The following is an 11965-nucleotide window of genomic DNA, read 5'->3' as shown; positions in this document are numbered from 1 at the left end:
TGATCGGTGGGATGGAGCGTGGGAGGTCCACACAGCAGAGCCTAGTCTCGCCGGACGGTGCTTTCGCTGTAGCGAAGAACCATCATGCTCTGAACCACGAGATTACGTGAGACCTGGTCGCCGGGTTCCGAAATTATTAATGCTGGTTTCAAGGTGAAGCTTCCCAGGCGTCCCGCTCAAGCTCCGATGGGAGCATTGGATCTCGTCGGTGTTTGTCAAGCAGCATGTACGCGTCCAAAGGTGTCCCTGCGACATGCGTATCAGTTTCTCAGAACTCTGTGCAGCGGATTATCTTTCGCGAAATTCGATCAATGTGGCCGAAATGGGAAAGTTTCAAACTGATTACAGCGAGAGTGAGGTGCACTGCTCAACTAGCTAAATGAGGTTAGCGTCCACAAAGTTCCTGACAAGTCTGTCTCTAACAGAATTGCAATCTGTTGTAGACCTGATTGTCCAGAGCCTGTAATGTGGGGCCGAAGATGCAGTTTTGATGCACTTTCCTCCCGGCTAAAAACACTCGTCAGGGTGGCAAGTCAAACTTGGGGAGGACGGAGGAGAGCGGGGGGGAGGAAGTCAAGCAGAAGTGGCCCGTTTGTGGGAGCTATTACCGCCTCAAAAAGCAATTGAAACTGTTGCAATTCTGTGTAACATACTGAAATATGTAGAGCTTTGCGTATAATTTAGTTATCTTGAAGTAAAGATGTATCTATTGAGTATCCAGTAGAAATTAGAACTTTCTTCGACTCTGAAATTTGCGCGTATGTGTCCATTTACCCTGGGAAAAAAACATCACATTTTCTACGATCGGGAATTGTTGCGAAAATGAGAGCTACGCACTTCGAGCTGGAAATTGTGATCCTCTTGACCGGGTCCCAAAGCGCCTAGGGTACCTAAAAAGCTCATGGCGAGGAGTACCTACGTGCATCGACGCAAGGCTCAGCTTCGTCATCTAGAAGAACTTTGACTACACAGGCTATCTCCTGAATTCCGTCTCACTTATTGATTTTTGAAGATATTTTACTGCTACTAGAATCAACGTCTGAATTCCAAACTCACAAGAACAATCTAATCTCTAATGAAAATGAACGTGGGCGCAAGTGCAGATCATGAGTATTACGCTATACATTATAATCCGGCTGCGAGTAACTGGAAGGTTCGTGAAACAGCACGTACTGTACAATTTCAGAATATTAAGAGGGCGCTTGCACCAAGGTGACGCAACAGTTTAGAGTCCCGGTCTTTGTGGCCACTTGGTGCAGGTTTTCCCATCGGCAGCAGCCTCCATGTTCCTCGACCTTTCGCACCCTGCCACGACATTCATTGTGGTACTCTTCAAAGCGCTTACCACTTGAATCTTAAGCTTCAACTTCAAGATTGCAGTACTCCCATTCTATATACTGACCGGAAATATCCGAGTTCATGGACAATATCCTTAACAATTGTTGTGTAGGCAGGCACTAGACATCGTAACTGTAATAGCGCAGAACGATATGTCCGTTGCAATCACCTTGGCCTGTCTTGAAATTTCACAGTGAAGCGGATTAGTCAGAAGTTGAGCAACTCTGCCTACGAAAAGTTTTCCATCTGAAGTACGATTGCTGTTGCAAAGTGACAGCAGGCAAGTAAGATGGCTGATGTGGTTGAAGAACCAAGTGATGCGCCTCTCGCTGTGGAGCAGGTCTCACAATCGTTTGAACAACCGATGGGGTTCGAACCAGCTGATACGCCCCCACCTGCTGAGACTCAGGATACTGAAGTTCAACCTTCAGCAGACGACGGCAGCAGTTCTAGCATCGATGACGAAGCAGAAAGCAAAAAAATTGAGGAATCAACTCCAATCCCCCCCAGTTATTTGGCGTCTGAGTCGCATGAATATGCTGCTGCTGTTGACACCACACCGGCGTCGCCGTCAGAGAAATGGAACCAGCTGCTTGATAAAGTTCATCCCTCCGTAATGAAGCATGCAGAGACTGTCGCCAACCACCCTGTTGTGAATTTGCTGCGTCAAAGAGCCGGCCAGGCCCATCAGAGTGTTGTGAACCATCTCTACGTGCAGAAGGGCGCAAGTACGATCAAGGCCAGCGGCACTGCAACGTTGGAAACAGGGAAGAAGGTGCGCCATGATCCAAGGCGCTTTATTACCTTCGTTGCAGCCATCATCGTCCTCGTGGCTCTGTGCCTTCTCTACTCAGGTACGTACCTGAGCCTGCACGCCATCTTTTTTCTCAGCCTTATCGAATAGTTTCATCCTTTACTGCTTTATCCATATAAAATATCATATGATTCTTCTCATACATCTCAGGGTCACCTTTGAGATTTGAATCGTTATGCGAGGGTCTGCGTTACGGCTCGTATGTTTGTGCTCCCATTTCGAGATCAGAATGGTAGTATGGGACTCCATATCAGCCACGATGATGTGAATATGTAATCGATATTGATTGCTGTGAGCTACAAAACATCATACTCAATTTCGAAGGGGTAGAATCTGAGATCGTCAAAGATTGTTTCGCGAGGATATTTTGATGAAAACGAGACAAGATCCATCAGACACAATTTGCACATGGTGCACCCCGTAATGTAGATTTAGCATTGCTAACTTTTGTTGAGGTAGGGTCTCAAAGTTGGTTGAAGTTATAATTTATTGATTAAATTATTTATGATCAATTAGCTTAACGTTAGCTGACATTTGAAGATCCTTGTTTCAACTCAAGTCATAAGCCTTATCGGATCTGAATGGTGCACGAGGGATTCTCGTAGACGAAAATTTAATACATGGGCTTGTTTGCACTATTAACAGCTACGCATCATCCTTGTTTGTATGTGCAGTTTTAACACAGAAATACCCCGAGTGCGGAGCAGCGAATGCCCTGAATGCATTGAAAGCGAAACTGTCAAAGGGTCATCAGGAGCTCTAAGATACCACTTTGGTTCGGATTTTGCAATTGGGCCTGCAATACTATCTAGGTAGGTCATGAAGAGCAGTCGACTTCTAAGCTTGGGTGTGGTTTAACTAGAGCTGAACCAACTCCCAAGAAGAGTCACGCAAGCTGAGTTTACCGACAGCTCTCATAATGTTCTCTAGAGCGTATCTAGTACTTCAGTTGCGCAAGGATCACCTCCGATCGGGACATATATGCACTGTAAAACTTGTCCTTAGATTCTTCTATCCGAGGCTAGCGTGTTCAAACAATGTATTAGAGCATACTTTTCACGACTCTGTTATTATCAGGGTACCGATAAGAGGACACATAAACTGCATGTAATTAAGAATTTGGAATTCTGAGCTTCTAGAGTGTTTCACTTTGAATCTTTCTGCTACGGTGATGCTGGGTCACCAGGAAGAGATGACGGAATAATAAAGTCGTGCAGATATTGCTAGTCTCGGGCAAAATGCTTGTACCAGTATCCTTGTACGTATTCTCAGAGGCAACAGCTCTGGCAAAATGGGCTCGGCATCCTATAGCCTACGGCAAACGGCAGATTTTTCTCTCGCGCGAATGTTTAGCAACCAGCTGCTTCTTAAAGATCAGTAAGTTATCTGCGTAGTTTACCACATAAATCTTTATCATTCTACAATGTAACGAACGCCGACAATGCTTCTAAACGATCTTACTTCGATCTTCAAAAGATGTAGAAACCTACGTCCCTGATCAAAACTTACACACCGAACTGAAATGGCGTAACGAGTCCGTTCTAATTAGCTCCGGGCAATCGAAACTATGCCATAACCGAATGATCTCTGTGATACAAACAGAATGATCGAGTCATGGTCACAGAAAAATACATCGAGCTTGACGAATAGCACTACATTAGATGACTCAACGGGGAGCAGCGTGTGTCTGCAACGAAGTAGACTCCAAACTTAGTAAGAATTCGTGCATCGGAAGATTTATGCGAACAAAGAAAGACAGCTTTGATATGTCAGACTCAGTCGACAGCCCCATCTACCGACACTCCACCGACACTGAGGCACACAATCATATGGGAATTTACACGTATAGCAAATCTTTCTGCTAAACTAAAATGAAGCAAAACGGAGAAAGCCCACTGGTCACAGGAAGGGCGTAAGGGGTGTCTACGTGAAATAGAGCTTGTGGTGTAAAAAGCGGTGTAATAACACAATTGTGTAATATTATTGAAAGTAATTATCGATACTACTAACTGCATATGTCCAAATATATTTTTTCAAATTGTGATGGATACTTTAAATACATTCATTAAATATTTTATGTATATATATATATATATATATATATATATATATAATAAAAAACATAAAATTTGTTGAAGACATAAATTGGACAATACTTTCAAAAGACAATACACTCTTCTATGACTAAAAGAGAGAAAGTAGACAAATAAGAAATAAAAAATAAACATAATAAACTAAAATAATTATTTTTAGTTTCAGAGAACTTAGAGAGCCTTGAATTAAAACTAAAATAAAAGAAAGGTATTAAAAAAAGTGAGAATGGTCTTAATCTTGCATTTATATGTATTGGCTACAAAAAACGTCTTGTGGAAGTTTACTAGGAATTGCAAGACTTGTGGCTTTAGCATCAAGTTGTAGGGTGCTACTAATGCAACTTTCTAAAATTATAAAATTTGTAGAAAAAATTCCAATATCCACATGGTATATTTATAAAAGTCTAAATATGTAATCAATAAAAAAAATTAAACATTTTAAAGAAGATGTTATTTATTTAATTTTTTTCTATTTAACTTTATTTATTTCTATTTACATAAATAATATAAATATTTGTTACTAAATTACATCTAAAAACATAAATATCGAAAATTATTTATTTTTAATTTAATTTTTTATATTCTATAATATATTTTTTATAAATTTTGTATGATTTATATTAATTTCTAAATTTAATACTAGAATATACATATATATATATATATATATATATATAGATACACACACACACACACACACACACATATATATATATATATATATATATATATATATATTACTATGCAAGATCATTTTATAAAATATCTATTAATTATTTTACATGACATTTTTTTGTTTTACAACATATTTATATATTTATTATTATATTTTTTTCTTTTTTATAGTTATACATTTTATATTACTTAAAATTTATTTAAACCTACCACTCATTATTATAAAAATATTAAAAATCTTAAAATATATAATATTTTCAGATTTATTTTTAATTTTTTGAAATTATTTTATATATATTTAATTATATATGAAAATAAAATAAAAAATTCTTAATTTTAATAATTTACTATAATTTATTATTTTTATTAATTTATCATATAATTTATCTTTTTTTTAAGAAAATATTTTAGCTTAAGTTTATACCTATAGTTTAATTTTTATTTAAATTTAAAACTTAGTTTAAAATATTATTTTAATTTATTAACAAGCATTAGTTTACTTTCACATATATTGTATTTCTTGTTATTATTTTTTCAATGTCTATTGATTGATTATAATACAAAATTAATAATATTTATTAAAAATTATTAATAAATATATGTGATCATTTATATTTGGTTATATAAAACTATTTCTAATTCATTACATTAAAATTAAAATATTATTAAAAAAAAAAATCTTTTTTAATAATATTTAATTAATATTTTAGTAATCATAATCATAAAAAATTATGTTTATATTTTTATTAATATATAAAATAAAACTTATAAAAATATAATAATAGACAATTTCCACCAATAGCACCCAATTAAAGGTTAAATTTCTAAATAGAGATTAGAAAGCCCAATTTTTGTTTGATTAACCTCACCAAGGCAAGGTAGTTGGATTGGATTGCTCACCAAGCTACACATTCTAAACTATGTTTAGAATAATTTAATGATAATTTACTTTTTAAAAATTAAAAGTAGATTTAAATAATCAAGAAAATATTAGAGAAGAAAGTAGACATAACTAGAAGGTACTTAAAAGTTCTACAATGTGGTCCAATAATCCATGAAGTTATTGACTTCTATTGAACAAAATTAATTTATTCTCTAAATGTGTTTTATAAAATAGACTTTCTTATTATTTGAAATTGTAAGTATCCAACATGTTTTTTTTTTCTTTTTTAATCAATCTAGAGCATTGAATATACTTGATTTTGTATTTAGAAAAAATGATAATAATATAATAATCAACAAAAAAATAAAAACCAAATAAATCAAATTAAAATCAAATTAAAAAGTTTGAAGGTCAATTAAAATGTTCTTTTAGAAATTATACATAAGGTAAAAACAAAAATTAATATGCAATGAAGAATATGCTAACTTCAAACCCTTGTTTTCTACTTTTAATTTAAAATCTTAAGTTGTTATATAAACTCTCATTAAAAAAATTAAAAATTTGTGAACATATACAAAGATCAATAAAAACATCTGGATATTTTACATTGGAGTTCATTGGTTCAAATTAAGATGTACTAAATTACTTAGATGATTTACTTACATTGAAGTCAAATTTGCACAAAAAGAATTCTAAGGATATTCTTAGAAAAATAAGTTTTACAAATGAAAGCACCATCAAAGCCATAAATGTCATAACTTTTTTTTCACACCAATTACAACTATTGAACAATACACACAGATTTACAAAATTGACCTTAATAAATGTATGAAACATTTTGATATTAATTTTACATTCAAAAATGAACCATGATATCTTAAACGTATTTTCAGTAAATTAAGGCATGCACAAATAAACTTTCAAGCAATGATATAAGACATCTTTACTATGTTGAAACAACACATCATCAACAAATGCATTGATTCACAACCATCATCGTGAAATATCAATAAGCATGCTTTTGTTCACCATCTTTATAGAAGAGATGGTATAAAAACGAAGTGCTGTGGAAAGTGATAACACTCATTTGGCTTGATCATTCCTGGAATCTACATCAGAAGTATTAACCCCTGCTGTTAGCCTAATTAGCAGTATATTCATGACAATACTTGTGATCACGTGAATGTGGTTTTGAGGCACAAGTGTAGATGGTACGCCTCTTGCAGGCTTTTTCTCTAACTAAAGTCTTGAGTGTACGAGAAAACCTTCTGATTCTACAAATGAGGTCAGGTACAATTTTCTTTGCGAAGTGCATACTCAGTCAATGCCAGTTTAGCTATTAACTGGCCACAAAACTGGCCGCACACAACTAGCATGCACGGACACTAAAACTTTTTGAGTAATCCAGTTTAGTTATACCAAAACAACGCACTAACTAATAAGTTACATGCTGCTCGACACCATGTGGACTGATTGTTGGTCTCAGTATTTCACAAATTCACCCAACAACTTTCAACCGCTGAAAATAGAAAGTAGGGATGCCTAAGTAGGAGAGCAACAAACTTGCTAGTAATGTACATAGTGGCAGCACGATGCCGAGAATCTGCAACACACCAGCAAAACATAAGAATTACCGGAAACTGTACTCTTACATACAATACGCATAGGACACACCAAAATTCAAGTGGACAACCAAGAAAATGAAACAAACGTGTTCAAATTTCCGCAGCTTATGCTGCCTGAATAGTAGATTTGATCTTTGGAGGACAAAGAAACCTGTTTCCTTCACCCCCTTCCCACTGGTTATCCACAAAATAGGTACGAGCATTAAAACTCCGAAAATACGGAACAGAGTGCATAAGTTTGTAATATTTATGACGTACACGAAATCCAAACAAAGAAACTACAATCTGCAATAAATCTCTGACTGGATCGATGGTTCTAACCTTGGAGTAGATGCACTTCCGTATCACCCACCAATGTGAACCATTGGCCTATTCTGTGTCCGTGCTAACTCAAACATGCCAGCATGTGCGGCCTTCTTTCGCTTCACCTGCCAATCAAAAGATCTGCTTGGTTATGCAGGTGTCTCAACATCTCAACGTCTCGACCCAAATTTTTCAGTAGTGTTGACGAAATAATTGTGCTAAATTCCAAAATATCATCAAAAGTACAATGCAATAAAATTACGCAAATTGTACCGGGACAAAAGGCATATCCACTTACTGCATCACTGATGACCTGCTGCAAGTCCAATTCCTGCATGCCACTGCGAATGGCATCGCGTAAACTAACCTGAAGACACACCAATATATTACATGTTAAGTCTTTACATGATCCAGGTCGAATCCATCAAAGTTTGGTCTCGAAATGAACAACTCAACTACACCCTTGCATTCTACAATAGTGGGTAGTACTATGATGCCGCAAACTGCAGCCATGACATCGAAGCGGTTCTAAACAGAGATGAATATTTCTGCAATAGAAATAATTCAGCGAGCATGATCTCAGAGAAGATATTTGATAAATGAAACAATTTCACAATCTTAATAGAATACAATGTCAGGGTGGTGATTGTTACTTCCTACACTTATTCAAAATAACTGCTCGCACATTTCATGAAAACGATGAAACTGACAGCTGTAAGTGTAGGTCTAGGCTCAAGGCTCACCTCTGCTGGACCGAAAAGGCATACTTTGAGGTTGCCGTCAGCCATAAGCCGTAACCGGTTGCAACCCGAACAGAAATGTTGGGTCATCGAGGTGATGAACGACACTGTGCCTTGGAAACCCTCAACCTGGAAATTTTTAGCTGTGTCGGTAGGATGGTCTTCCAGTCTGTGTATACTTGGAAATTTTTTCTTCTGCAAAATAGTCTCCAAGTCAGTGTCAAATATCCAAACAATGCCGACTGTAGTGTCAAGACTTAATCACAATCCGTGATGAAACAAAATCATTTGCATTTGTCTATCTGTAAGCCACTACAGCAAAACTAAGAATAATGAAAGTACATCTGACCTGCACTGGATAGTTCGTAGAAATTAATTCAGAATGAGCCAAAAATACTAGCCAAATGCCGAAAAAGTATTAAATGCTTACAATCATATCCATCATCTCCATGTACGAAACCAGCTTTTTCGAATTCCAGACATTGCCATCAAAAGGCATGAATTCTATAAATCGAACATTGATAGGTTTATCCCGCGTCAACTCAACAAAATCTAGGATCTCGTCGTCATTGAGACCCCTCATTACAACTGTATTTACCTGTGCACACATGACAAACGACATGGTCATGAAAATAAGAGGTAACATAATTAATCAATTACACATAATAACAAAAGAACTGAACTTCTCTCATCCTCATGGGACGGTAATATTCAAGAAGAATCTACTCCCTTGGAAAAAGGCTTCCAAAGCTGACCCCAAATCTTCACACAAAATAACAAAGTTCACATAAGAAAGGCGTCTCACCTTCACCGGAGACAATCCCAATCCCAATGCTGTGTCAATGGACTGAAGGACTTTATTATGACCTTTCCGTCTGGTGAGGAGCTCAAACTTTGCTGGCACCAATGTATCTAAACTAATATTTAGCTGATTCAACCCAGCCGCTTGTAATCGGGGGAGTTTACGAGACAAAACGATGCCGTTCGAAGTCATAGCTAAGTGTTTGAGACCTGGGAGACTACTCAACTGCTCACATATCTCCTCGATATCTGACCTGATACTTGGCTCCCCGCCTGTAAGCCGAATCTTATCAACTCCACCAGCAACAAAAGTACCAGCAATTCGGACGATCTCTTTCTGAGAAAGAAGCTCAGAGTTAGGTGTCAGCTCAACACCTTTCGCAGGCATGCAGTAATTGCAACGAAGATTGCAGCGCTCAGTCAGTGATATTCTCAGATAATTATGTCTCCTTCCATGAGAATCAATCAGCATGTCTGATACTCGATCTCTTTCTTCAGCATTTCCCCTCCGAACGTACGATTCTGCTTCAACAGCCAACGACCTCACAGCCGAAACTGGAGAAAGAACAACACATTAATGTCAGCACCACTTAGTAGTCTGCAGCAAGTCAAATCCCAGCCATAACTTCAGACTGCTGGTATGCAAAATATTATCTATCAAGGTAAGCAAAACAAAGTGAAATCCTAGAGAAATGAGTAAAGAACTGGCAAAAACGGGTGAAGATGGGGCCAGAATACCCTCTTCGAAGCGGCGATTTTTCCTTAACGACTCTGTGCGCAACTTATCATCAAGGAGAAAATCTACAGCATTATCTTGACGCTCATCTTCTGACAGTTGCGGCTCTTTCTCAAGGGCTAAGGCATGGTAAGGTAAATTACCCCTTTGCTCATAAAATACTGCAGATGTGTCCGAATATACCTGCTAATAATAAGAAGACGAAGTTAGAAACACACCAAATATCTCAATTCCTGAATTACAAGCTCAAAATGAAAGTCGAAAATATTCTTCCCACTTCAAATCTTAAGTCTTGCCTTAGCTCCAAAATGACGAAAATCACTTTTCTTCCTCAGAGATATCAATCCGTATATTGAAACTCAGTTAATGTAAATTGATGTAAATATGTCAATTTCGAAGCTACAGTCCTGCTCGAGAATGTAGATCATAGTATTAGACGGTGATGGCTTGCACATTTGAGGTGCGAAATCCGTGACGCATTCTGATCCTAAAGTTAAAGGAAAAGACACTGTAACAGGATGCATTCAGAGCACCAAAGACTAGGTGTACTACAGGGATTGTAAGAACAGCTCTACAATCTAAACCACCAAAAGAATACACGAACAAGACTTGATACCAATTCCTGGGTAAAGTCTCTCTGATCTTAAGAATATCCCGTGAACCTCCATCCGGCAATCAGGGCTCTAGATTCAAAGTAAACTTCGAACTACGATTGCGATGCCAGGTTAGCAATTCCACTGGTACACCATTTTACTTGCAAAAAATGCAAAATTGGAATTGTAGTCCAGCACATTAGCATATTCCAACCGTGACTTTGACATTATCACTAAAATTCTTCAAAACAATTGCCGCAATTTAAGAAGCAGGCACGAGGTTGAGAAACAACGAAGCTAGAGTAGAGCATACATACATGGGATCCGAAAACGAGAGGCGCAGTGGAGCTCGTGCGCGATCGGAAGGCATGTGAGAAAGAAGGAATAATCCACCGCATCCATCTCATGATGGCTACTGCACTGTCACAACCATGAGCAACGCAGCCCTCTCAAAAGCAGAGAACGCCAAATCTGCGAACAGATTATCCAAGTGCTGTGCAACCGTCTCAAGCAGAAATCAAGGAATCCCTCTCTCTCTCTCTCTCGCTCGCTCTCTCTCTCGCTCGCTCTCTCTCTCTCTCTCTCTCTCTCTCTCTCTCTCTTCTCCCCTTCGAGAATCACCTTCAAAGCTCGAAATCAAAATTCTGCAACAGAACATAGAAGGGAGGAATCGGGAGAGATGAACATAAATCGTAACCAGCTCAGCTGCGAATACATGAACAGGGAGTATCCCAAACCCTCTTATTACAAATAAAAACTCCTGCCTCGCACACGATTCGCCGCGTCACCAAGTGCGTCAACTCCACACCAGAAGAATAGAACTACGCTCCATTACAGTGGAAATTTAATGGGAGGCTAAACGATTCTAGCTCCGCCACAAGACCGACTCCTTTGATTTAAGGTACAATCTGCAATGCTGATGCAAAATCTCCCAGCAGAGGCAACAGCTTCCACACACGGTGATGGGTACTCCATTGACGGTGATAAGACCACGAGAAATGGACGGAAGGAAGAATCTTCATTCGTTGACTGTCAACCGCCCACCAGTTTACTCTTCATCCATGTGCCACGTCAATTCCCGCCATCTCCCAATCTGCTCCCATTCTACTCCCATTCTTGTCTGTAGGGAAACTCCCCAAGAAGCCGGGAAATGCTGATATGGACTGTGTGTATGGACTGTCTGGGGTCATTGCTAATAACGTACCCGAGTTTGTCTCCACGTGGCAGTCGGTTTCTAAGAACTATGCTTCTGGCTCATTGGCCACTGGAAGGGGGTAGTGGGTGGGGTTCCCAATGTTCCCGGTCGTTCCCGATGATCAGGAGGCAGCTCATGAGGTGCACAAGGGCCAGAGTGGGTATAAATT

General features: G+C 38.1%; 3 protein-coding genes across 9 annotated transcripts; 2 read left to right on the top strand and 1 right to left on the bottom strand.

The window, feature by feature from the left end:
* LOC149989309 (uncharacterized) lies at nucleotides 1-801 on the top strand. Its single transcript, XM_090250680.1, has 2 exons — nucleotides 1-358; nucleotides 444-801. Exons 1-2 carry the CDS (start codon nucleotides 225-227, stop codon nucleotides 625-627), a joined length of 318 nt encoding a protein of 105 aa, XP_090106806.1. The 5' UTR covers nucleotides 1-224; the 3' UTR covers nucleotides 628-801.
* A 633-nt stretch (nucleotides 802-1434) lies between these two features.
* Nucleotides 1435-3378, top strand: LOC112282163 (uncharacterized). Its single transcript, XM_024519480.3, has 2 exons — nucleotides 1435-2192; nucleotides 2827-3378. The coding sequence occupies exons 1-2, from the start codon at nucleotides 1628-1630 to the stop codon at nucleotides 2913-2915; spliced, it is 654 nt and encodes a 217-aa protein (XP_024375248.1). The 5' UTR covers nucleotides 1435-1627; the 3' UTR covers nucleotides 2916-3378.
* A 3487-nt stretch (nucleotides 3379-6865) lies between these two features.
* LOC112282584 (GTP 3',8-cyclase) lies at nucleotides 6866-11457 on the bottom strand. 7 transcript variants are annotated; one of them, XM_073534281.2, is made up of 9 exons: nucleotides 11350-11457; nucleotides 10919-11021; nucleotides 10011-10194; nucleotides 9277-9827; nucleotides 8902-9069; nucleotides 8475-8666; nucleotides 8030-8098; nucleotides 7750-7856; nucleotides 6866-7406 (listed from the first exon to the last, which is right to left on the bottom strand). In XM_073534281.2, exons 2-8 carry the CDS (start codon nucleotides 11006-11008, stop codon nucleotides 7773-7775), a joined length of 1338 nt encoding a protein of 445 aa, XP_073390382.1. In that variant the 5' UTR covers nucleotides 11009-11021; nucleotides 11350-11457; the 3' UTR covers nucleotides 6866-7406; nucleotides 7750-7772. The 7 variants fall into 7 exon arrangements, with proteins under 7 accessions (XP_073390382.1, XP_090106804.1, XP_073390383.1 ...); XM_090250678.1 differs by having other exon boundaries at nucleotides 10152-10194; XM_073534282.2 differs by having other exon boundaries at nucleotides 10011-10191.
* Nucleotides 11458-11965: the final 508 nt, after the last annotated feature.

Source organism: Physcomitrium patens, chromosome 5 (genome assembly GCF_059467195.1).
Source record: "Physcomitrium patens ecotype Gransden chromosome 5, ASM5946719v1, whole genome shotgun sequence".
Classification (NCBI taxonomy): domain Eukaryota; kingdom Viridiplantae; phylum Streptophyta; class Bryopsida; order Funariales; family Funariaceae; genus Physcomitrium; species Physcomitrium patens.
Note: the sequence above shows the minus strand (reverse complement) of the source record. Positions and strands in the feature narration are given on the sequence as shown.

Bases quoted from the DNA above. Each gene is read 5' to 3' on its own strand.
- LOC149989309 (XM_090250680.1), top strand. From the start codon at position 225: ATGTACGCGTCCAAAGGTGTCCCTGCGACATGCGTATCAGTTTCTCAG. The intron at 359-443 runs GTGCACTGCTCA...AATCTGTTGTAG, and splicing joins CTGATTACAGCGAGAGTGAG to ACCTGATTGTCCAGAGCCTG.
- LOC112282584 (XM_073534281.2), bottom strand. From the start codon at position 11,008: ATGAGATGGATGCGGTGGATTATTCCTTCTTTCTCACATGCCTTCCGA. The intron at 10,195-10,918 runs GTATGTATGCTC...TCTTATTATTAG, and splicing joins CTCTCGTTTTCGGATCCCAT to CAGGTATATTCGGACACATC. The intron at 9,828-10,010 runs GTATTCTGGCCC...TTCTTTCTCCAG, and splicing joins AAATCGCCGCTTCGAAGAGG to TTTCGGCTGTGAGGTCGTTG.
- LOC112282163 (XM_024519480.3), top strand. From the start codon at position 1,628: ATGGCTGATGTGGTTGAAGAACCAAGTGATGCGCCTCTCGCTGTGGAG. The intron at 2,193-2,826 runs GTACGTACCTGA...TTGTATGTGCAG, and splicing joins TCTGTGCCTTCTCTACTCAG to TTTTAACACAGAAATACCCC.